This window comes from Myotis myotis, unplaced genomic scaffold (assembly GCF_014108235.1).
Source record: "Myotis myotis isolate mMyoMyo1 unplaced genomic scaffold, mMyoMyo1.p scaffold_m19_p_9, whole genome shotgun sequence".
Classification (NCBI taxonomy): Eukaryota; Metazoa; Chordata; class Mammalia; order Chiroptera; family Vespertilionidae; genus Myotis; species Myotis myotis.
The window spans coordinates 60,273,018-60,298,451 of record NW_023416401.1 but is presented as its reverse complement, the minus strand read 5'-3'; the positions used below and the strand labels follow the sequence as shown (position 1 = coordinate 60,298,451).

At 50.6% G+C, this 25,434-nt stretch overlaps 1 protein-coding gene across 1 annotated transcript; it reads left to right on the top strand.

Moving 5' to 3' along the window:
• Window positions 1–2,303: 2,303 nt before the first annotated feature.
• On the top strand, window positions 2,304–23,935 carry BPIFB1 (BPI fold containing family B member 1). The gene is made up of 15 exons (XM_036320953.1): window positions 2,304–2,418; window positions 4,938–5,079; window positions 6,099–6,206; window positions 7,191–7,331; window positions 8,112–8,193; window positions 11,505–11,568; window positions 13,308–13,393; window positions 14,356–14,535; window positions 15,924–15,977; window positions 16,442–16,600; window positions 18,111–18,178; window positions 19,077–19,122; window positions 20,199–20,262; window positions 21,183–21,259; window positions 23,903–23,935. Exons 1-15 carry the CDS (start codon window positions 2,304–2,306, stop codon window positions 23,933–23,935), a joined length of 1,419 nt encoding a protein of 472 aa, XP_036176846.1.
• The last annotated feature ends 1,499 nt before the right edge of the window (window positions 23,936–25,434 follow it).

Genomic DNA, 25,434 nt, shown 5'->3' with positions numbered 1-25,434 from the left:
TATTGAGGGCACGGCCGTGGCAACCCGTGGGTTCCAAAGTGTGCCAGGCCTATAGAGGCACAGTCATGCTTGCTGACCCAGGGAATGTGTGGGACCGAGGGGCAGGAAGCAGGAGCTGATGCGGGCCCAGGCCCTGACACTGAGCTCAGGCCTCCCACAGAGAGGCATTGTTCATAGGCAGCAGGCATGACCATCTGGGAAGCCCAGGAGGGGCTGCTTGCCTCTCTGGAGATGTGCCCAACGGGGGATGTGCCCAAGGGATATGCAGGGACCTTTAGGAGCTGGAGGTCTTTGGCGCATTAGCAAACATAGCTACAATGTGCCTGGTCCAAGTGCCTGCCATGTGCCCCAGCACCCAGCCCACCCTTCATGACAGCCCAAGACCTTTCTCCAAACCTCAGGAAGCTGGAGTCATGGGGCTGCTCCAGGCAAAGATGTGGTTCAACAGAAGCCACAAATATTTTCCTTGGACACCTTGGCCCACTCTGTAGTCTCAGCCCAAATGCAAAGGGTAACTGCTTAGCCCAGAGTATGCAGGATATAAGGCTGGACTTCCAGACCCACTGCCCAGGTGAGGAGGAGGCTGAGGACGCCGGTGTGTCCAGGTAAAAGTGTGGGGAAGGGGCTGAAAGCCTAGGGCACCAGGGAGGTTCTGAGCTGGAGACACCTATTGGGGTCAGGTCAGAAGCAGGAGGGAGTCTTGGTCCTCAGGTAAGGTCCCTCTGTCAACTAAGACCCTCTGAGGGGGTAGAGAGGTGCCCAGCTCCCTTACCCAGAAGACCAGAGAATGGTCCTGAGGAGTGAGAATGGCTGAGTCTTTCCCTGGCTTTATCTGGATGACGTAAACCCATTCTGTACACACCAATTGCTCTGTGTCCAGCCCTGGGTTTGGGTGATTCTGGAGACAAGCAAGAAGTATCAGACAGTCCTGGCCCTCCTAATATAGGCCAATGCAGTATGTGCTGTGTTCAGGAAATCCCAGGGGTATGGTGGTGGTGGGAGGGGGCAGTCAGGGAAGGCTTCCAGGAAGTGGTGACATGTCAGGTGAGAACTGAGTAAAAGTTGGTTGGAGAAAGGCATCTCATGCAAAGGGAATCACATAAGCAAATGCCAGGAGGTGAGATATGATGTGGTGTGTGTGTGTGTGTGTGTGTGTGTGTGTGTGTGTGTGTACGGTGCTGGGATTTAGGGAGGAGACACTTTTCCACAAAATAGATGCTACCATCCTATTGGTTCTCTGAGTGTCTCTGATCAGAGAACAGAGTGACGTGCAAAGACAAAGGAGGGAAAATAGAGCTACGATGCTTAAAAGAAACTTCCTGGGCAAAAGAGCAGAGTGCAGGGCATCTTATCTGTTTTCTCGCTTTAACTGCAAGGTGATTCTTTCTGAGCCCAGGATTAGTAATAATAACTGTTGTACTCATAACAACAGCTAATATTCATGGAGCTCTTATAGCGTGCCAGGCCAGAAATGGATGATTTCATTTAATCCTCCCAGCAACCTTGTGATGTAAGTATTATTAGTATCCCTTATTCTATAGATGAGAAAACAGAGACTCAGAGAGGGTAAGTCCCTTGCCCAAGGTCACACACCAACTCAGGTCTGTCTGACTCTGATGCCCATATTTCTCCTCTACCCTGCGGCTTCCTGGCACACAGGGATGGGGGATCCTGTGACTCCACAGGGGTCCCCATGGCCTAGACCAGGGGTCCTCAAACTTTTTAAACAGGGGGCCAGTTCACTGTCCCTCAGACCGTTGGAGGGCCGGACTATCGTTTAAAAATAAAACTATGAAAAAATTCCTATGCACACTGCACATATCTTATTTTGAAGTAAAAAAACAATATGGGAACAAATACAATATTTGTATTTGCATGTGGACCGCGGGCCGTAGTTTGAGGACCCCTGACCTAGACCTTTTAAGTTTGGCAGGCTTAGATTCCCTGTTCTTCCAGGGCTCCCAAAGGTCATTCATTTATTCAGCAACCATTTGTTTATTAAACACCCATTGTGTGCCAGGCACTGTGTTGGGTGCTGGGGGTACAATGGGGAGCAGGCAGACCAATGCTCCCTCCCAGAGCTCATGGCCTGGTCAGGGAGGCAGGTGTTGAATCATTATTGCAAGTGTCTCTAAGAGCTCACGCTATTCCTAATCACTTCACTAAACAGCCTCTGCTGGAATCCATGCCCAAGTCACCAGGCGTGGAGGACCTGCCCTTGGCCTCTGCCTGGCTAACAGGGTCCTTTATGCACACCCCAGGTTCTCACATCTGCCACCTGCTGCTCCCTGGCCCCCAGGAAGATGGCCAGTTCAAGGACCTTCACCCTCCTCTGTGGTTTGCTGGCAGCCACCTTGGTCGGAGCCACCCTCAATCCTCCTGCAGTCCTCCTCCTCGGCCCAGAAATCATCAGAGAAAGTAAGTCTTGGCCGCCCAGGCTTCAGCACCATAATGCAATGGGGCAGGTGGAGCAGCTCTGCACAGGAGGGAGGGAGCTGCCCATGACTGGGGGTGTGCAAGACACAGTTGGGACCCAGGTCTAGATGAGACTCCAGTGGGTAAATTGTAAAGGCTGAAAGTGTCTGTGATCCCAAGAGTCCATGATTCCAAGAAACCCTCTTAAATGCCATGATTCCAAAACTGACCACTCTGAGGTTCCGCAGCCTGTAGAGGGGGGTCGGCCCTGAGTGTGACGATGCATGCTCTCGCCTAAAACCCACTGGCAAAGCACCTCCTCAGAGTCTGAGTCAGTGACCAACCAGGCCCCAGAGAGGAGACCCTCAGCTGCAAACCCTATGGCCTGGATCCCAGGCACAGCTTTCTCACCTCCAGCTCTGCGGCCCGGGAACCTTCCAGAGCCTGGGCTTTGTCCTTTGGAAACAAACAGGAAGGCCTGCCTCCCCGGGTTGCTGGGACTGTCCAATAGGACAGGGATTGACAAGAACTTGGCAAACTCTCTGGTCTAGTTTCTCGACGTCAGCTCTTCTGACCTTATGAGCCAAGTAACGCTTCACTGTGGGAGTCTGTCCTGTGCATCTAGATGCTTAGCCGCATCCTCAGCCCAGTGCTAACAGCCAAAAATGTCTCTAGACATTCTGTCTCTTCGGGAACAGAAGCGCCCTGGTTGAAAACCATCGCTCCAAACTGCTGTGCCCGGAGCACGTGATAACCAGTTGGCTCTGGAAATCCATCTAAACACTTAGAGGCCGGCCCTCTGCATGCTCTGGACCTGGGCTGGGCTGGATGGACAGGCGCGGGACCGGGTCCTGCAGGGCCACAGCTGCTGCAGCCGGAGGAGGGATCCACAGTAGGGACAGGGGCAGAGAGAGCTGGGTGCTGAGGGGGCAGGCAGAGGTGCCCTGGGCACATACCTTGAATCGCAAGCACAGTGCCAGCCAGAAGGAGCTTGGACATGAGCAACCATGGCAACCATGGTGTAGGTCCCCCGAAGCAGAATCTGAGTTAAGGAGTTGTTGGTGAGTGGTTGGCCTCAGAGGTGTTCTCAAAAAACACCCGCAGGAAAGAGCGGGCCAGTTGCCACTGGGAGCTGGAGCGCAGTCCTACTGGGCAGCTGTGTTGGTTAGGACCAGTCAGGAGACAGAAACCGCATGGTAAGCCTGACACACGAGTTTGTATAAAGAATTATGAGCAGGGGGTCGGAGTCATGGGCCATTGGCTAAGAAAGGAAATAAAAACTCCAAAGAGGATTGGGGAAGGGGGAGAGGTTAATCCAGGGACAGAATAAACTTGGAGGGGAGAATCCTCCCTGACCTCCTGGGAGGACTGAGGTTGAAGCCCACGGGATGGTGGGGACATCTGTCCAGTTGTCCGGGTCAGAGCGGCTGCACAGCTGGCAGGCTGGCAGCGGGCAGAGACCTGACTGCGAGGAGCCGATGGAATTCTCTGGGAAGCTTCCCCCAAGGATCCCAGAGTAGGGACAGGGGCAGAGTGTGCTGGGTGCTGAGGGGGCAGGCAGAGGTGTCCTGGGCCCATACGGTGAATCGCAAGCACAGTGCCAGCCAGAGGAGCTTGGATATGAGCAACCATGGCAACCAGCAGGAAGGCGGTTGCTGTTGGTTCACTGGGAAGCCTTCTCAGGAAACTTCCTGGACAGGAGCTGGGGCCCACAGTCTTGCTGAACTCGAGCCTGGACCCCGCAGGAGCCTGCGAGAGGAGCACAGCAGGGCCGGGAGGGGGAGCACTTGCTGCTGCAAGGCCCTCCAGAGCCTCTACTGACGGGGCTTAACGTCGCACCAGCAGCAAAGGAGGACCACTTACAGGGCCCATCTCCATCATCACAGAGCAGGCTAAAAGGGTGGTTTTGTTGCCGAGGGGCAATAACACACAGGGACTCTGGGGCGCAGTGGGGCGCACATACACCTGAGTCATCCCGCCTGAGGGCTGAGGGAGCAGGGTGTTTATACACCAATTCCCGTCAGTCACTGGGCTCTCCAGCACCAGCTCTCCGGCACCTCTGACCCGCTCTGCACACAAGCCAAATGGACAGAACCCAGGGCTCCTGGCTCCCAGGCCCCTGACCCGACCTCCTCCTTTCTCTGCTCAGCACTCGATACTGTTTGGACAACAGACCCATAGAATGTGGATGCCAGAGAATTGTGTTTTAGGCAGCAAAACAGCCCCAAACGGGGACCTATGAGTTCCCTGCCTCTTGGCTCCAAAAGTGTTTGCCGCCGGCTGGTGGGAGGGATGCAGAGGCTGGCAATGCTCAGGGGGGGGGAATGGTCCGCCCATGCCCTCGCCGCCCCGATCTGGGCCATCATGCTCAAGGCCACATCAATGGTAGAGATGGCCAGGATGGAACCATCCATACCCTCACCTGAGTCCAGGTCCAAGTAGTCCTGCGTGATGCCCTCTCCCAGCCTGGAGCCCCTCCTTGCCCCTCCTGCTGGACTCTAATCCCCAGAATCTGTCTCCAGAGCTGACACAGGAGCTGAAGGACCATGATGCGATCCAGATCCTCCAGGAGCTGCCTCTGCTGAGCACCCTGCGTGAGGAGCCGGCTGGGGGCATCCCCATTCTAGGCAGCCTGGTGAACTCTGTCCTGAACCACATCATCTGGTAAGTTGGGAACTCCCCGCCCACACTTCTGCCCAGGACACACTTTGCACGTTTAACTGGTCAGTCAATAAGCATCAATCGGTATCAAATCTCTGTCTGACCACAAAGAATGGAACAAATGAAGTCCCTTCCTCAGAAGCTCCCAGATGAGTTAATAACCATAAGAGAGTCACATGGGAGCCTGAAAGGGTGACTCCAGAGGAAGGTCACCTGGGGTGAGAGGGTGAAGGTGATGCTTCTAAGTCTCGGTGACAGGTGAGCCATTGACTGCATGTTCACCAGGAGACAAGAAGGAAATGGTATTCCAGGCAGAGGAGCCAGCCTGAGGAAAGGCATAGAGCAGTGGTTCCCAAACTTATTTGGCCTACTGCCCCCTTTCCAGAAAAAAATATTACTCAGCGCCCCCTGGAAATTAATTTTTTAAAAATTTTAATAGCAATTAAACAGAAAGATATATGTATTAATGTTTCTACCTTTTTCGTAAAATATAGTAAAGATAGGTGTAAATTAGAAACATTGAAGTTTGAAATTATGAAACTATTTATTGAACTCAGAATAGAAAGGTAATACAAAAAAAGTTAAAACAAATGCACCTGTGGCCATCACCGCCCCCCCCCCATCGCTGCAGCGCCCACCAGGGGGCGGTAGCGCCCACTTTGGGAATCACTGGCATAGGGGGTGAGAGGTGGCCAGAATGGCTGGTGCTCAAACCCCAAGGTAAGGACTGGGAGGTCAGAGGGGTTCGTTCCCAGAGGGTCTACAAAGTCAGCCCAAGAAGCTGGGATTCATCTCTTAAGTAATGGGGAGCCATGGGAGTGTTGAGAGCAGGAGCTAGGCAGGGGGGGGGGGGGGGGGGGTGAGGCGGGCGGGGGGATATGGCAAGACAATGCTGGGGAAGAACCAGTGGATAGGGCTTGGGTCCAGCTGCTGGCTGGACACCAGGGGAGACAGAGAAGATTGAGGGGAATGAGTTTGTGGCCGATGCTCAGATAAATCTCATCTCTCCTGCATCCGTCCAGGCTGAAAATCACCTCAGCCAACATTATGGAGCTACAGGTGCAACCCTCTGCTGACGGCCAGGAGCTGATAGTCAATATCCCACTGGACCTGGTGGCTGGATTCAACACGTGAGTATCCCCTCAGTCGGGCATAGCAGGCAGATTCACCCACTCATCCCCCGCTTTCCTCTATGCAGGTATCTGGAAAAGAGTTCTAAGCAGAGGGAAGAGCAAGTGCAAAGGCTCTGAGGCAAGAGTACACTTGCTTTGTTGCAAGAATGGCAAAAAGGGATGGGGTAGGAGAGAGGAGAGTCATGGGAGGTGAGGCCAGCAGGCAGCCAAGGTCAGATCATACAGAGCCTTATGGACCAAAGTGAGGACTTGGCCTCTACTGAGTGAGATGGGAGCCATGGCGGGTTCTGAGCAAAGGAGAAACATGACATGTTTAATATTCTTAAAGAATAACTCTGGTTGTTGTATATGGAGGCAAGAGCAGAGGCGGGGAGGCCATCCAGAAACTACTGAAATAATTCAGAGGGAGACCATGATAGTTTGGACTGGAGTTGGGGGCGCAGGAAGATGGTGAGTAGTGGCCAGATTCTAGATACATTTTGGAGGTAGGTGCAGACAACAGGATTTCCTGGTGATTGAATGTGGGGGGAGAGGAGGAGAGAGATTAAGGAGTCAAGGCTGAGTCCAAGGTTTTTGCCTGTGCAACTGGCAGGACGGTGTGGCCAGCAACCAAGACAGGGAAGATCGTGAGAGGAGCAGGTTGGGCCAGATGCACAGATCAATTTTGTGCATGCTGAATGTGAGGTGCATGCTGAATGTGAGAAGCCTGTAAGATACCTGAGTAAGGAGTTGGGTATAGATTCGGAAGCTGTTTTAGGATTTAAACCAGGAGAGGAATTTAAAAAAACAGAGCCTGGGACATGCTGGGGTAAAAGAAATAAAATGGTGGGCTGGCGGGGGGCAGGGTGGGGGAGGATGAGGAGAACCCAGCACAGGAGCCTGAGAAGAGAGGTGAGAGCACCAGAGGACAGAAAGGGACAGCAGCTTCACTCCAGCCTGGAGCTGGGATGTGCTCACAGCATTGGGCACTGTCACTCCCAGGCCCCTGGTCAAGAGCATTGTGGAGATTCACATGGAGACAGAGGTCCAAGCCACCATCGGCGTGGAGACCAGCAAGAAAGGCCTCACCCTCAGCAGTTGCTCCGACAACAGCAGGAGCCTGCGCATCAGCCTGCTGAAAAAGTGAGTGTGGCCCTCTCCCGTTGGGCCCCCGCCGTGCCTGGAGGGAAGCCAGGAGGTGGTTTTGCCCCATTTTACAGATAAAGAGCACTGACGCCCAGAGATAGAAAGGGACCAGCCCTCCTGACTCTGGATCTGGGGCTCCTTTCAGAGAACCTGTGATGCCAAAGAAAGTTCAAGACATCAAGGGTGGAGTCGTAATGGTGGGATTTCAGGCATCGTGCCAGGCAGTGGAGCAAACTTTCAAAGGTGGAAAGGAGCCACCTGCCTAGGGCCCCTCAAACCCCCCCTAGGCAGGCGAGGGTAGAGCCAGGGGTAAAACCCTGCTCTGGCGTCAGGCAAATGCATCTCCTCGTTTCCTGTGTGGGCGATGCTGGGCCTGCCTCCCCGTGCCTCACTCAAGCTGCCGTGAGAGGTTAGCTCAGGTCACAGCTGTAACTAACGCAGCACAGCAGAGTATGGGGCACACAGCAGGGGCTCAAAACCGTGGTGCTCCCCTCCACTTCCCCTTAGCAGGGGGACGGGGAGAAATGCCAACTGCCGTTGTCCCGGTGTCCAGCACACATTTCTATGACAACCCCGGCCCCTGCTCCCTGAGAACTCCCTGCTACTATCCACACCTGGCTCAGTAGACAGGGTCTACTCCCAGCCTCGTCTCCCACAGGCCCAGTAACCTTGGCAAGTTCCTTTCTCCCCTGGCCTCAGTCTCCCCTTCTGTAAAACAAGGGAGGGGTGGTCATCTCTGACCTTTCCTAAGCTCTCTCCCTTTCTCTTCTCTGAAAGGCTCTCCTTCATGGTCAACCCCTTAGCCAACGGTGTCATGAAACTCCTGGTGCCAGCCCTGCCCAAACTGGTGAAAAGCCAGGTGAGTGGAATCAGGTCCTCACGGGCCGGTAATGATTGCTCCCCCTGAAGGGCTGGGATGGAACTGCAAGCTGGTGTTACGGGACCTTGAGTGGGAAACCGAGTCTGGATCATTCTTTCAGCAATGAATCGTTGAGGCCAAGATAATGGAACTGCCAAAAGTCAGGCAGGAGACTTTGGACAGTGATGTGCTGATAAATCGTTAACTATTCACTCTGGAGAGTTGAGGGGAGAGAGCCCAGATATGCGTGTAGCATTTGCTGATTTCCCTGATGTATACCACTCCCTCCAAGGCCAATATCAAGCTACTAATGTGATGTCACTGAGCAGGGCTGGGAAGAAGTGTGCCGTAGCACACTGCTGTGTGGTATTTCCACCACACGGATACAACAGACATAAATAACCTCAAGAGCAGGAAATAATAGCAAGATATAACAAAATGATTAGTGAGATTCAACAAAATAATTAGGAAGTAATGAGTTTTGAGTTTTCATTAACTTTGCTTTTAGTATAGTTTATTTAGTTGTAAGTTTATATACTTTAATTTTTAATAATGCCTCAGCTTGGCACCAGCTCAGAAACTCCTGAAAATTTAACAATTTGTCCTCACAAACCAGTACAAGCTGAGTCTAGCACCCTAGTGTCTCAGACCAGCTGCCGGTCTTCAGGGGTCTGTCATCCACCAGGTCCTGTTGGATTTATTTTCCTGAGTCAATAAACACGAGTCAGTCTCATTTTAAACGTCCCTTACAGGCCACGGGTAAGTTAAAACTCTATAAGTTGGTTCATCCACTTTGACCATTGATTTCTATAAATTCCAAGATATGTTCACAGCAATGGGCCTCCTGAGGGTCAAAATACCTTGTCATATAACTAATATGTTTTTTACAATAAAACTTTTTTGAAAGAAAACGATGATGTAATAACTAAACAACTTTAGGGGAGAAAATACCCATAATGCTTCTACCTTAACTTGGCAGCTATTTCCTCTTCTGTATATTGCACTCAAATGTTTACGTGGTGCACTCGTTGTCAGTACTGCTTTATATTATTTAAGTGATATATATTTTCTATGCCATTGTACACAGTTCATAATTATGAAATAGCTACATCATATTTAATACTTTATTAAGCCATTCCAGAGAGCCTTCTTAAAGGAATCTGAAAGTAATTTTGTAAAATTTGGCTTTTCTTACATGAGGTCATTTTTCTTTTCAGAAAGTTTTTTTTCTATTTAAAAGTGGGCGTTTCTTTAAATAAAAAAAAGTGGGAGTTTCTTAAAGTAGGATCCAGCTGGAAATTTCTTGCCAGCCTTCACCAAAATCATTCTTAAACTGGCATCATACTTTAATCGCCTAAAATGTATTTTTACATTTTCTACATTTTACATTTACTAGAAAAAAATGGCAAGGACTTGGGATTACAAAATGCTCTTTGCATAAGATCTGTTTTTAAGGGTTAAAAACCACATATAGTGAACAATATGAGACAACTGGCTGTCTATTAATCATCATGTTTTCCCATCATGATTCACTAGAGTTGATATAATGATCATATAAATATTTTACTTGATGTGAAGGGGAAAAGCATGGCATATTGAAATCTGGCAGAAGCCCATCTAGAAAAAGCTAAAGCCCCTTTCAGCGTAAATATGTGGGTCCCATCAGTAGTGCCTCCCTTATCTGCGGTTTCAATTTCCAAAGTTTGTTACCCATGGTCAACTATCCAAAAACATTAAATGGAAAATTCCAGAAATAATCATTCCTAAGTTTAAAATTATGCACTGTTCTGAGAGTCGTGATAAAATCTAGAGCTGTTCTGCTCTGTCTACCCCAGATGTGAATCATCCCTTTGTCCAACATCCCCATGGTACATTTGCTCCCTGCCTGTTGGTCATTTAGTAACCCTCCTGGTTATCAGATGGATTGCCATGGTATTATAGTGCTTGTGTTCAAATAACCCTTATTTTACTCAATAATGGCCACAAAGTGCAAGAGTCATGATCCTGACAATCCAGATGTACCAAAGAAAGCACTGAAAAGTGCTTTTTTTAAGTGAAAGGTATGTATATATAGGAAAAAACATAGTATATCTAGGGTTGGTACCATCTGTGGTTTCGGGCATCCATTGGGGGGTCTTAGGATGTATCCGCTGTGGATTGGGAGGGACAACGATCCTGCTACCTGGGCTCCACCTTAGAGATTCAGATTTAATTGGTCTGGGTCAGGCCTTAGTATCCCAGAGGATTCTGGCTTGTCTCCTGGAAGATTCTAATGTGTAGCCAGAGTTGACACCACTGGTGAAACTGAAGGAAGAGGAACTCTGGGATAAGATGCAAAGGTTGCCAGGGACACCTTTCCCATGAGAAACAGGTGGTCCCTTGGCAGTGAAGTCTGGGGGTCTCTAAACCCGAGTCCTCCGTCCTCCTGGGTTCTGGGTTGGCAACGCAGCTGGGAGCAGGAAAAGTGAACATTTCTCAAAGTGCAATGTCCTTTCTTAAGAGGTAGCAATGGGTGGTCAGCCAAAAGGTTCATCCACTGGGGAAATTGCACCAAGACAAAATCTCAGGTACCTGGAAAACGGGCTGCCTGGAGCAGAGAATGAGCTCCTCTGGGGCCCACAGGCAAGTAAATGTTTATCCCCATCTTGAACAGAACAGGTAAGACCAGGATTAGGTTAGGCCAGGGTTTCCCACCCTTGGCAAGACTGACATTTAAACCGGATCCTTCTTTGTTGTGGGGAGCTGTCCTGTGCACCGTGGGATGTTTAGTAGCATCCCTGGCCTCTATCCACCAGATGCCAATAACATCACCTCCCAATCTGTGACGACTAAATCTGTCTCCAGAAATTTCCAGATGTCTTCTGGGGGACAAAGTTGCTCCCTGATGAGAGCTGCTGGCAATTTGGGAGGAGCTAGAAACCCACAAAGGACACAAAGGGATTCTTCTCGTGTCTGGTTCGGCCTGTCTTGCTGGCCTCTGCTCTGAGTCTGACATGCAGAAGGAGCTCGGTAGTGACGTGCTGAATGAATGCGCGAATGAAGGGAGGACCTCTCCATCTCCTTCCCATGGAAAACATGGGCTCTTGGGAACAAGATGGGGACAAAAGGCCCCAGGTTCACTGGGGACTGAAGTGGGGTGCTCTGAGCAGCAGAGTTGGCTGGGGGAGTAGATGTGCGGCTGAGTCCTCTACCCCATGGACAAAGTCCGGGCTGGCCATGAGCACGGCGGCGGGACTGAGGCCACGTGGGCTGGGCATGGGTCACTATGGGACCCCTTTGCTGATGAAGTTCCCGCATTTGTGCTGTTACAGCTGTGTCCCGTGATCGAGGCGGCCTTTGAGGACATGCAAGAGGACCTCCTGCATCTGGTGGAGGGTGAGTGCACTGCTCTCTCCCGCCTTTTTTCTTTTCTGCTGAGCCAGCCTCCAGGCTGCGGCTCTGGAGGGGGCACCTCCCCAGTCTGGCCTGAGCAGCAGGTGGGAAGAGCACCAGTTAATTCCTGCCTGGGATGAGCAGACAGGAATTCACAGTTCTGAGTTCACCAGTACCTACTATATACTATAGGCAGGTTTCCACATGAGCCAGCAGGTGACCCAAATAAATCTGAGTTAAAATCCCAGCTCTACTATTGATTTGTCTGGTGACTATGGGAAGCCAGCTCCACCTCCTTATCCTCAGCTTCCTCATCTGTAAAATGGGACTTATACAGCCCTACCTCGGGATTGTTAGTGAGGATTAAAAGTTTATAGGAGAGTTCCAGGCACATAGTGGGTGCTCTGGCTGCAGATAGAAGTTTATTCAAATGTGTGCTGAATGGATGCACAAGTGAATGATACAGCAAAGACTGTGGGCTTAGAGAAGAGGGAACAAAAGGAGAGGTCAGATATATGCTCAGGAAGGTCACTTCTCCCTCCCTGAGAGTAGCAGAAATGGAAGGTCACAGGCTTCCACCCCCACCTCAGGTGTCTGCTGTGCTCAAGTGCCTCAGAGCGGGGATTGAAAGGAAGAAGTAAATTCTATTGCCTACTGCTTGGGGATCTGAAGTGGCTCATTCAAAGGGGCCACCAGAGAGGAGTGGGAAGAGAATGGAATCAGTAGCATTGAGCGCCCATAGAGCAAATACTGTGCTTGGTGTTTTATGTAACTGGCTGCTCCACAGACATCACTGTGAAGTAGTGATCATTACCCACTTCACAGATCAGCAAACTGAGGCACAGAGACATTAAGTCCGTTATTCAAGTTTACAGAAGTTAGGGATGGGGAAGGCTTAAATCCAATTCTTCAAATTTCAAGTGTGGTGTAATTCAGATTCCAGCCAGCTTTACTAGGTTCCGGTTCTGTACAACCTATGAGGCCAACGTTTCTGTATTGCACCCCCACTTTAAAATGAGTAAACTGAGATTGAGGAGGGAAGAAACTACCTAAGGCTACTGTGGCTAGAACAGAAGTCTGTCTGTCTGCTCTGCTTCCCATGGGCAGGGCAAGCTTGGGGGTGCAGGGAGCGGGGAGGGGGGGGTCCAAGGACCTACTCCCTGCCCTGCCCACCCCTGAGCCTCCTCCGTTGCCCTGCCCATTCTCCGCCCAACAGCGAGGGCAGCTGAGACGCCTCCGCCCCCTCGCGGCCAAGTAGGGAATCCCAAGGCGAACACATTTGAACCAGAGAACAGATCAAACCCGCCTGGATAGGATCAGTCTGGTGGCGAGGTAGAGAGTTACAAGCAATAGGTCAGTTTTGTTCAAACCAGGACGCTGACATAGGATCACTGGGTCCAAATCTTTTCACAGTATGAGCAAATCATTTCACTTTTCTGAGCCTCACTTTTCCCATTTGTAAAATGGGGGTAAGAATAAGAGCTATACCCCCTAAGGTTATTGTGAGGATTCGATGAGCTAACACAATAAAGGTTTAACACAGTTCAACACTCAATATATGTTTAATAAATGTCAGTTATTATCATTTTCGTCATTGTCATCATCAACATCATCATTACTCCTGCCCCTCTTTTCTTACCCCTCCCCATGCAATAATGCAGCTCCAGCCAAAAGCAGCCCCCAAACAACCCACCCAATCCTGCCCTTCTCCCTCACACAGCTTTCTTCTTGTCTCCGAGCAGCGCCCATTTCCGTGAGCAGTGACCACCTGCAGTTTGACCTTCTGTCTTCTGCCATCAAGGGTAACAACATCCAGCTCAACCTGAGGGTGAGTGTCATGGACCTTGAGAGTAAAGTGGGGACATCATTGCCTTCTCTGACCCCAGGGTCAGATACCAGGGGTCTGTTTCAGGGGAGAAAACACTGGTCACGGTTAAGACACACGGGCTGATTAAGAAAAATCTCAATATGCCAAACATGTCCCATGCAAACCATTCTGATGGGGAAAACACGGCAGCTAGAATCTAAGGGCCAAGCACAGAACATCGATCCTGGTGATCTGTCCTCCGACCCTGATCTCCCCAGTCATGGGCCAGAGTGTTTGCACTGGGGCTCTTGGCCTTTTTCTCAGGCAAAGCCCCTGCCAATCCCCAAACATCTGATTACCTTGAAACCAGATCCCAGGTTCAAAGCACACAGACCTAAGTTTCTCACCCAGCCCCACCAGTCCCTGGCTGTGTGACCTTGGGCAAGTCTCTTCCCCTCCCAAAGCCTCAGTTTCCTCATCTGTAAAGTGAGATAATCATAGTCCCCAAGGAGGGAGTGACATGCGACTGAAGACTGGCCGGCAGGAAGAGCCTGGTAAATGGAGCTGCATACACCCTGGAGCTCGACTCCCTCAGGGCCCAGCTTGTATCCCAGACCAGTTTTCATGGATCCCTTGGAAAACTGCAGCATCAAGCATTTCCATCAATTTTCTTGCAGTTTTTAATTTTCCCTTCATCCAAAGGGCTTGTGAGGTATCTGAAAAGTTGAAACCTAAATTCCAAATAAGACATTTAAAGTTTTTAAAAATCAGAGGTTATCTGAGGGGTGCAGGTGGGGTAGCTATTGCTAGGCACCTGAGCTTACTCCTCACCTACAGCAAGGCACTGGATTCTGGGCTGAGCTTCCTGACAGCAAGTGCAAAAAGGGAAGCAGGTTGAGAGGCATTATTTCCTTCCAGGTGGTGGTTGGGTAAGGCGTGGAGTTAAAGTTTTGATACCAGCTCTCTGCTCTGTGTCTCCTTAGGCCAAGCTATTGGACTCACAGGGAACGGAGACCAAAAGGTTCAGTGAGTCTGCGGCTTCCCTGACAATTCCCACTCTGGACGACGCCCCTTTCAGCCTCACCGTGAGGCAGGATGTGATGAACGCTGCAGTAGAGGCCTTCCTCCCTTCAGAAGAACTCGCGGTCATGCTGGACTCTGTGGTAAGCCTCGACATGGGACAGAGGAGAAAGCCACCTCTACTGAATCATGGGAACTTTCTGAATCAAAGGGGATGCAAGGACCCCGAGGCCCCAGGGCACGAATCCCCTGTCACGCTTAGTTTAAACCCCTCTAGTAATGGAGAGCTCCCTCCCTCCCCTGACAGTCTCTGCCTCTGACATATCGTTCTAAAGATGAAGCTTTCCCTGCAACATCCAGTCCTGCTCCTCGTTCTTCCCTCTGAGAACATGACACACCTGCTTCTTCTTCTAACCAAATAACAGTCCTTCCCAACCGAAGGGCATCTTAGATACTAGGCTGCTGCCGTCCACCCTGGAGCCCATGGCAGACATGACGAATCAATCAGGGTCCTCCCTATCGAGCCTCGATGCTGACACAGCCTTGGAATGCTTCTCAAAACAGCACACCCTCCAACTTCTTAGAGGGACAAGTGGCGTTCAGCCACCCGAGATTGAGCAATAACAGGTCTGTGATGCCCTTAGATGTCCGGGGCTGCACGCGCGCTACACTGACTGGCTCAGCGTGTGCCTACCCTACGCCGGCAGGCGCGGGTAACCCGTTGAACCCCATTCGTGATGGGGATCGGGGATTGCAATTATTCCCCATGAACGAGGAATTCCCAGTAAGTGCGGGTCATAAGCTTGCGTTGATTAAGTCCCTGCCCTTTGTACACACCGCCCGTCGCTACTACCGATTGGATGGTTTAGTGAGGCCCTCGGATCGGCCCCGCCGGGGTCGGCCCACGGCCCTGGCGGAGCGCTGAGAAGACGGTCGAACTTGACTATCTAGAGGAAGTAAAAGTCGTAACAAGGTTTCCGTAGGTGAACCTGCGGAAGGATCATTAACAAAAAAAAAAACAACAAAAAACAGCACACCCTAGTCAGCCAGGGTGTGCCACCACCTCCAAGGTGACTGATGGGGAAACTGAGGCCTACAGGGCAAAAGTGTTGCCCCAAAGTAAGGGAGGGTGTCCGGACTTAAAGTAAGCTGACAGACAACAGATAACCAAGCTCTTGAGGATCAGAATTCAGAGTAAGGGGCTGAGATGGTGAGAAAAGAGGAGTGGTCACCAGCAACCACATTCAGGACGACAGTAAGGATTGGGTCACTTCTCTGTGCGCTCTGGGAGCAGTGACCTGCCCGCAAACCCACAACCACCACCAACCCACAGTAAAAGTCCAGGCCAGCGGGGATCCCCTGCCTCACAGCAGCTAACAGAGGGCTGTTTTTGCAAGTGACAAATATGTAGCCTGGCCCACCAGGCCCACCCAGCTTTTCTGGGGTGCTGGGGGTCTCAGCAGTGGGGCTGCTGCAGGGATGTCTCCCCCACCCCTCCAGCTGACCTGCTCTGGCTTCCTTTCATCCTCAGCTTCCTGAGCTGGCCCTCCGGCTGAAGTCTAGCATCAAGGTGATCAGTGAAAAGGTTGGTCCACTGGCCATCTGCAGCTTGACGGGTGTTTGCTGGGGTCTGTCCTCGGGCCTCTGGGGAATAAAATTATGTGAGAGCACTCTCCTCCCTTCCAGCCCTGTCCTCACGAAGATCTCAGGCCAACAGGACAGGCTGACCTGCATCACATAATTACACAGATAACCTGTCAGCGAAGAGGACAGATGCTAAGGGTTATGAGAGCATTCATGGGGCACTGAGAGAGTCTGGAAAACTAGGGAGGGCTTCCCTGGAGAGAAGGGGATTCCAGACAGAGGGAGAAGCAAAACCAAAGGCTGAGATGGTGAGAGCAATCCATTCCAGGACGGAGAGGACAGTGTGGCTGGAGCACGGAGAGGAAGCAGGGAGGCTGGGAAGTTGGGCCCGGGCCAGGCCACATGGGACCTGTGGGCCACGGCGAGGTGCTTGGGAGGCCACATGCAGGTCTGATGTCCCTCCAGGCTGCGGCTCAGCTGGGGCGCACACAGATTGTGAAGATCCTAACCCAGGAGGCCCCAGCGCTCCTTCTGGACAAGGGCAGTGCCAAGCTGGCCCAAATGATCGTGCTGGAAGTATTCGCCTCCAATGAAGTCCGCCGCCCCTTCTTCACCCTGGGCATTGTGAGTTAATTGCCTGTGACATTCATCCCTCTTGCTTTGCTAAACGTTTCCACCTTTCTTGTCACCCAGCAGGATCGGGGTATAGGGAGCGCTGACCCCAAGAATCAGGAGCTTTGGGGGCCCTGATGACTTTAACCCTGTATGACTTTATTAGTCAGTCAAGCCTTTACCCCCTTTTCAGTCAGTTACTGGCCACCCAGTAGTGCCCATGGGTAGGAAGGACGTGACTCCCAGAAAGGCAGCTCTGTTCAAGCGGGAGCATGTCTGCAGCGAAGGGTCTGGGGACTGCTAGCTGCAGCACTCGGCAGGGAGGGACGGATGCCCCGCCCTTTAAAGGGGCTCTGAGTTGGGGCACTCACTGTACCCACTACAGAGGCAGAGAGAACAGAGACAACACAGAATTTATGCTTGGCTGCTGGAACCATGCCTAACCAAGGAACCTGGACAGTACCTGGTTGTTAGAAGGATCCTAATGCTGACACTATCCTAATAGCAGAGTTGCTGTGGACAGCTGTACGGGTTGCCCACACACAATTTCAGGGGTGCCATTCACAAAAGATTACAGGAGACCCAGTGCCCTAGCTTCCTATATTGAAGGATATTCTTTTTGTTCTTGTTGTTAATCCTCACCTGGGGATATTTTTTCCATTGATTTTTAGAGAGAGTGGAAGGGAGGGGGAGAAACAGAGAGAGAGAAACACCAATGTGAGAGAGACACATCGATTGGTTGCCTCCCACACGCATCCCGACCAACCGGGGTCGGGGATTGAACCTGCAACCCGTGCCTTAACCAGAATCAAACCCGAGACCCTTCAGTCCAAGGGCCAACATTCTAACCATTGAGCAACTGGCTAGGGCTATTGAAGGATATTCTGATTCCCAACCAGCAGTGGGAATGAGCTTCCCTGGTGACCTGGCCCCTCCATGGCCAATGGCAGGCACTTTTCAGAAGGCCACCAAGCCCAGGCCTGCAGGACAAGTTTGTTCTCTGGGAGCAGCTCACTGGAGCTGGAGCCTGGCACTCTGCCTCAGGCTCACCCCGCCCACAGGTCAAGTTGATATATATCATTGTCACTTGTATTTGAGACCTGACTTTGCTTCTGACCTTTCTGATAATAATAATACTTAACATTACCAGGAGGTTATTGATCTTCGTCCCTCATGAGGTAAAAATAGAAGCCACTTCAAAGGGTTGTGAGGATCAAAGGAGATAATCATATAAACTTCTTAAAACTGCCAGACACACAGTGAAGGCTCCATGCATATTGGCTGCTGTCATCATCATTTCCCACAGCAATCCTATGTGGCTGTCTGTTCAGTGGGGAGTGGGTACAGGTACTATCCCATTTAATAGATGAGGAAAGTGAGGCCGGAGAGGTCAAACCCTTTCCCAAGGTCGCAGAACCAATAGCTGAGATCCAAGTGTCAGCTTGACCCCAGAGCCCCTTGCAGAACCCCACACCCCACCTTTGACACATCCTCTAAAAGAAATGTGGGTTTCTCATTGCAGGAAGCCAACTCAGAAGTTCAGTTTTTTACCAAAGGTGCCCAGCTTATGCTCAACTTAAATGAAATCAGGTAACTCATTGTGAAGAATCTGGTGATAAAAATGAGTGCCACCTGGTGACCGTTTGGGTTTCTTTAAACACAGTGTTTTGAGTCTCTGGGGTGTGAGCATCCAGTGAAGGCTACTCCAGGGCAGGCAGAAAGGCTGCCTTACCTGGACTGTCCCGCTGTCGAGGACTGAGTGTGAGAGGCAGAGCAGGAAAGGGAAGTGGCCTTGCAGCAGCCATGGGCATGCTGACCCTGGCCACAGGAAGAGCCTGCCCAGCGTCATCCCCTCGGCCGTGGGCGGCCCATTCTGGACACCTCCACACAGAGGCAGTGACAGTCATGCCTAGATGCGAAGCCCCCATAGAGCCCAGCCCAGAAGCACGGGGCTCCAGCTGCATTCTGCACCCCTGCCTGATCTCCCACCCAACCACCCTCCTGCTGCCCTAGCCACTCAGATGTGCAAAACAGAGCCCACCACCACCTGCCACCAAAGGTCCTGCTGCACACGGATCCCAGGGTGCCACTGCAGGCTTGGCTGGCATTTGCATGTCCATGAGGACCCTTCTCAGAACAGAGGTCAGCTTCTCTCAATTAAGAAAGAAAAGGAAGAAGCAGCCGGCTCTGCACATGCCTCTGTGTGGCTTTCCCAGGGCTGGGCTGACAGCATGCCCACACCTGGCAGACAGTTCTGTCTCCCCATACCACCCTCAATTACAATGTAAGCTCCATAAAGCAAGAATTTGAGTTGGTTCGCTGCTGTATCTCCAGAGCCTACACTGTGCCTGGTGCATAGTAGGTGCTCAATAAAGAGCTGTTGAATGAATGAATGAATAAATGAATGCATGAATGAATGAATGAATGAATGAATGAATGAATGAATAGGACTTGGAGGGTCCATTCTTATGGGTATTATCTGTTGCAGTTCTGATCGGATCCACTTGATGAACTCAGACATTGCCCTGTTCGACGTGAGTATTAACGGATTGTCCCTGCAGACACAGAATACCCCAGAATGGTCCATTTCAAATGGAGACATTTTGCAGAATGTGCTTTCAACAGGTCCCCGTGGGCAGCCCCATAGTGGGCTGGCCGGCCTCCACGTTATCAGCTACAAAGTCTAACCTCCTGGTTCAGGCATTTACCTACTTTATGCCAAACACAGCTGAGAACACACAAATACGGACACACAGATGCACATTCACTTTCCTGTGAAGTTTTGACCCAAAATTAAGAAACAAATCTCTTCTATTCATAATCACATAAGCTTATCTCATGACCATGAGCAGCCCTTTCCCTCTGATCCTCAGTTTCCTCATCTGAGTCGGACTAAATCAGAGTCTGAAATTGGCTGAATCCTGTCTTGTGAGATGGTGTTGGTTCTGGGGGCTTGGTGTGTTTGTTCTTGTATTTTGTTTTGGTTGTTTTTTTGTCCTTACATGTGTTTTTTAACGTATTTTTATTGATTTCAGAGAGGAAGGAAGAGGGAGAGAGATAGAAACATGAATGATGAGAATCATTGATCAGCTGCCTCCTGCAGGCCCCACAATAGGTATTGAGTCCGCAACCCAGGCATATGCCCTGACCAGGAATCGAACTGTGACCTCCTAATTCATAGGTTGATGCTCAACCATGGAGCCATGCCAGCCGGGCTGTCCTTATATTTTTATTTTGTTTTTTAATTTTTGTATTAATATTTTAAAACGGGAGGTTTCCACATGAAAATCAGGACTCTGGCTTCCCTTGAGAAGTCAAAACCTCAGGAAGCACAAGGCTAATTTCCTAAAGGCACATTCCGCTGGAGCCCTTGAGAGTGGAGGGGGGGGACATCCTTCTGATGCACCCCAGCCCCCTCAACTATGGGACCCCAGGGCCAGTTGGGTTTGTGTCACCCTCAGGAGCCCTAGCAACTTTGGCTGGCAGGGACTTGGGATTCCAGCATCTCCACCAGCCGTCCTCACCATGGGGCTGGGCTGTGCCCATTCTAGGAATGGCTGGGAGGACTTGGGATTCTTAGCCAGGGAGCAATGTCCCTTCTCTCTCACAGCCTGAAATTCTGAAAGACATCGCCACTGATATCCTCGCCGCCGCCTTGCTGCCAAATCAGAATGGTGCGTTCCTTTGCTATCCATCCCCCCACTTCCCAGGGCTTTTGAGGGTGGGTGCGTTACTTCTCCTGCCTGGGTCTCCATTCGGGGCCCCTTTCACCCATTTTCCACCCTACTTCAAATTCCACTTCTCCAGGAAGCCTTTCCGGTCACCCATCTGGAAATGAGCTCTCCCCTCTCCACCTTCCTTCACTGGTTGCAGAGCCTAGGCATGCAAGATGAGCCAGGCAATGCCCATGGGGATGACAACAGGAGACCGAGGTGTAAACAGACAAGAGCACACTCGATGTGCCTCAGACACACCTGGTCCGAGTCTTAATTCCCCTCTTGCTGGCTGACTGGCCTTAGATGAGCTGCCTTATTATTCTGAGCCTCAGTTTCTCCATCTGTAAAATGGGGAAATAAGAGTACCTTCCGCAGAAGCATAAAGAAGATGGTGTTTGTAAGGGGCAGAGGGGGCTGCCTAGCCCAGTTGGTGCTCAACATTTCTCAGCCATTGTTGTTGTTGGCGTTGTTATTTGTGTTCATGGTGGAGGAAGCCGAGAGAAAAGATGGAATTACTCTAATTAAGCCTCAGGTCATGGGGGTGGGAAAGTTGGTAACCTATGACAAGCCCGCCTCTTTCATTCCTTTATTTTATTAGAATGAGACATCTCAATTTCCACACTTGTGCTGTGGATGATGGGAGGCCTGGTACTTGAGCAGGAATCTGAGAGGATGCGAGGGGTGCCCTTTGGAGCAGCCAGAGCCGGTGCTGGATGGAGGCAAAGGTTAAGGAGATGAGGCTAAAAGGATGCTGGGCAGGAGAACAGCTGAGCAGAAGCAACAGGGCCAGTCTGCATGGGGTGTGCCGCCTCCGAGAATTGTGAGCTTGCCCACAGCTGCCCAGGACCACCAGTCTCCAACCATATTTGTTATTTCAGGCAAATTAAGAGCCGGGATCCCACTGTCAATAGTGAGGGCCTTGGGATTTACCGAAGCTTCATCGTTTCTGACCAAGGTGAGTGGGGTTAAACATCCTGCCCCAAGGAGGGCATAGTCACTAGGAAAGCCCTGGGCTGGGAGGTGTGGGCTGTGCGCCAATCCTGACCCCGCTGCTCACTCATGAGGGACCTTGGGCAAGTTGCTTCTTCTCTCAGGGCCTCAGTTCCTCATCTGAAAGAGGAAGAATACAACTGTCCTTGCCAGGGGTCAACACACCTCCAGCTTTTCCCACCCATTCTTTCGTTTGTTCATTGATTCAGTAAGGCCTTTCACAGTAGATGCTCAATAAGTGCTGACTGAACGTATGACTCTTGTTGGCAGCTGTTAGGGAGAGGAGCTGTAGCAGCATCCACCTCCCCCAAATATTGTCATTAATAATAGTTAACAGTCCATAATCATTTTGTGCCAGGTACTGGGGTATCTTGCTCAGTTTTCACAACTACCCTATGAGGTACATCCTATTGTCATCCCCATTTTACAGATGGGGAAACTGAGAGTGAGAGATGGCAAGTCCATTTCCAAGGTCACACACTCAGTAGGTGGCAGAGTAGAGATCTGCACTCTGCACCTGCCCTGATAACCCCCTGCTTTGGGCTCCAATCTCCACATGAGCCAATGACAGCGAGGTGAATCCATCTTAATCAGCTGCCCAGCAGGCATTTACTAAGCACCTACTATGTGCCAGGCACTGATCACAACTGTGAACAAAAAAGACAGAAACCCCTGCCTTCTTGGAGTTTCTAGTCCACCCTGGAGTGGGGGAGACATTGAAAGCAGAAGTATTAACAATTAAAAACATCCACAGGTCAGGGAAAGCTGTTTAGTTACAGAGAAATCCCCAGAGGAAAGGAAGTCTCAAAAATGCCCCACTCCACTAGAGTCGAATTTGGGGGAAGGGTAGGAGGCTTTGTTAACAAGCTCTCAAGGCAAGCAGACATTTGACTTATTATCAGCTGCCCACCCTTTAGCTGGCTTTGGTGGAGAATAATGAGAACAGTACTGTGGATGGTACTGAAAGAGGCTGAGAATCTAGACTTAGGGACCAGAGGACAAGTTCAGATCCCAGCTCTGCCTCTCTCCAGCCATGGGACCTCAGGCAGGTCCTCTGGCCTCTCTGAGCCCAGCTTCCTCATCCACAAAACTCAGCAGATGTCTGAATACACAGGCCATGCACTAATGGACAACATTACAATGATCTGAGTAAAATATAAGTAGTTCATTTATCTAAAACATATGTGCACTTGGTTGGTGTTAGATGGACAACGGGTATCCATACAACTGTATGGCTGAAGCTTGGTTTATTTCACATATCTCTTATTAGGGGACATCTAGCAATGCTCCTCTTTTTTATTTTCTAAAGCAACTTGCATCGCATAATTCATCATTTACAGTTTGAGTTGGAAAAGTATCATTTCATCCTTTGGAACTGTTTCCAAATTTTCTGTTCTACTCTGTTCATTTATTTTGGACTAAGCAGCACATTTATTTCCTTTATATAGCTTTATAATATAACTAGAGGCCCAGTGCACGAAATTTGTGCACTCAGTGGGGAGGGTCCCTCATCCCGGCCTGCACCCTCTTGTAGTCTGGGAGCCCTCAGGGGATGTCTGACTGCCGTGGAGGCAGGAGAGGCTACCACCACGGCCACTGCGCTCGCCAGCTGTGAGCCCAGCTTCTGGCTGAGCGGCGCTCCCCCTGAGGGAGCACACTGACCACCAGGGGGCAGCTCTTGCATTGAGCGTCTGCCCCCTGGTGGTCAGTGCGCATCATAGCGACCGGTCATTCTGCCATTTGGTTGATTTGCATATTAGCCTTTTATTATACAGGATATATTTTAAAATCTAGTCAAACAAATGAATAAGTGGTTAGATGTGAGATAAAGCAAGTATAGTTTTTTAAATGGGAGAATCTAGATCATGAGTATATAAGTGCTCACATAAAATTCTTTCAACTTTACTGTATGTTTGAAAATGATCAAAATAAAATGTTGGGGGAAATCTAATAGATTAAGTTCTTCATAGCACACTTAGTTAAAAAGAAAAAAAAAGCCAGAGCCTTGTTAAATATTTAGCTGCCTAAATGGGGGACGGGGGGACATATGTAATAGTTTCAACAATAAAGATTTTTAAAAAGATTTAGCTGCCTTGCCCTGACTGGTTTTGCTCAGTGGATAGAGCATCGGCCTGTGGACTTAAGGGTCCCAGGTTCGATTCCAGTCAAGGGCATGTACCTTAGTTGTGGGCACATCCCCAGTAGGAGGTGTGCAGGAGGCAGCTGATTGATGTTTCTCTCTCATCGATGTTTCTAACTCTCTCTCCCTCTCCCTTCCTCTCTGTAAAAAAATCAATAAAAATATATTTTAAAAAAAAAGATTTAGCTGCCTAAGGCCCAATGGGTACAACCAGGAATCGCATTTGAGGAAACTTTTGGGGAAGTGTTGGTGATCAGCTGGGACAAGGGACAGCGATGCTATACAATCCCACACTCTGCAGGCAGACCCTACTCTTCTGTCCTTTCCAAGAATTCTGTCTGAGTGAGTTCAGGATCATGACCCTCAATGCCAGTGGTCACCTTGAGGAGGACACGCCAGCGTAAATCACAAGGCAGGAGGTTAAAAAAAAAAAAAAAAACCCAGTTGACTTTTCTCCTCCAATTGCAGGACGCCATTGTGTTCACCTCAGACTCCTCGTAGAACCCTGGACCCCACTCATCTCTTCCAGTGAAGACTTGGACAGTGGCCACCTGGGGCAGGCTGGCTCCCAGTGGCATCCAGCTCCGTAGGTTCCCTCTCTGCAATGAATAAATAGTTGTCTATGACATTTGAAGTCTGGAGTGTATCTTTGTCCCAGGAGTCACTGTGCCCTTGGCAGGCTAAGGGGCTGGACATCCGAGCCACATTTGGATCATGTTCAGGCCCTTCTGAGCCAATCTGGGCCTCCTCTGAGCTATGTTTCGGGCCACATCAGACCACATGTGGATAACAGCCAGGGTCTTGGCCGCCTCCCTGGGCTTCGGGAATAAGAAAGCTGGTTGTGCCCTCCTGCCTTCTGGGTTGGCCCTAAGACCTCCACTTGCTGGGACAACCTCTCGGCCAGGGTCGCATGCTTTGTTGATCTTGGCAGTGTGGTGGGCCGACGGCTGTCTGAACAATGTGACTGTAGAGGCAGGCTTTGAGTTCTGGCTGGCCCCCCTCAATGGTTGTTGACCCTGGAAGGTGGCTTCCCCTCAATGGGCCTCAGTTTTCTTCTCTATAAAATGGGAGAACCATAGTCCCAATCTTAGAAGGCTCTAGTGAGGGTGAAATGAGAGAGAATGGTTCCAGACACGTGGGAGGTGCTCAAACAATGTCACCTGCGGGTGATGTTATCGTCACTGTTGTTACCTGCCCTCCAGGATGTTGGGCCTTATCACCGAAGGCCCTTCCTGCTTGGACAGCAACGGGACTGCCATTGTCTCCCTGACATCCCTGCAGCATCAGGTTCAGGGCAGACAATAGGGCCCCTGTTCTCCAGGCTCCAGCCCTCCGAGCACACAAAGTCCCCTCCTAGCACACGAGGGGCCTTGCAGGAAAAGGCATTACCCAACTTCAGGGCCTAAACAGGCATAAGAACAGCTCACAGCCTGGAGAGGCAGCCCAGAAAGAGTTTCTACCTACAAGACACAGGCTAGGCCAAGAGGGACCCAGCGGGGCCAGGATAAGACCCTGCACAAGGCGCTTATACCAGGGCCAGTGAGCACTTACTGTGCAGGGGCTGAGCTCTAGGCCCGGGGCTGCAGTCCCAACGCACCGCTGACTCCCAGCCACACTTAGTGGCCTGTGTCCCCAAACACCACATGGCATTCTTTTCCAAATCATATTAAATATAGGTGTGAACTCCCACTCGGCAAGGGAGATCCAGAAAATTGATCTCTGCCTGACCAGTGTGGTTCAGTGGTTAGAGTGTTGGCCCGCACACCAAATGCAACCAATCAGCATGTCTCTCTCACCTCTCCCCCCCCTCTTTCTCTCACTCTCTTTCCCTTCCCCCTCCCTCTCTCATTCCACTCTCCCTAAAAATCAATGGAAAAAATATCCTCTAGGGAGGATTAACTAAAAAAAAAAAAAAGAAAGTCGATCCCCATCTTGTCTGGGGTAGGTCTCTGCTGGTTCCCTGGAGTCATACAAGGATCTGTTGGGGGACTTCTGAGGAG

Coding starts and splice junctions, on each gene's coding strand:
- BPIFB1 (XM_036320953.1), top strand. CDS start 2,304: ATGGCCAGTTCAAGGACCTTCACCCTCCTCTGTGGTTTGCTGGCAGCC. Junction 2,419..4,937: donor CCCAGAAATCATCAGAGAAA/GTAAGTCTTGGC, acceptor ATCTGTCTCCAG/AGCTGACACAGGAGCTGAAG. Junction 5,080..6,098: donor GTCCTGAACCACATCATCTG/GTAAGTTGGGAA, acceptor GCATCCGTCCAG/GCTGAAAATCACCTCAGCCA.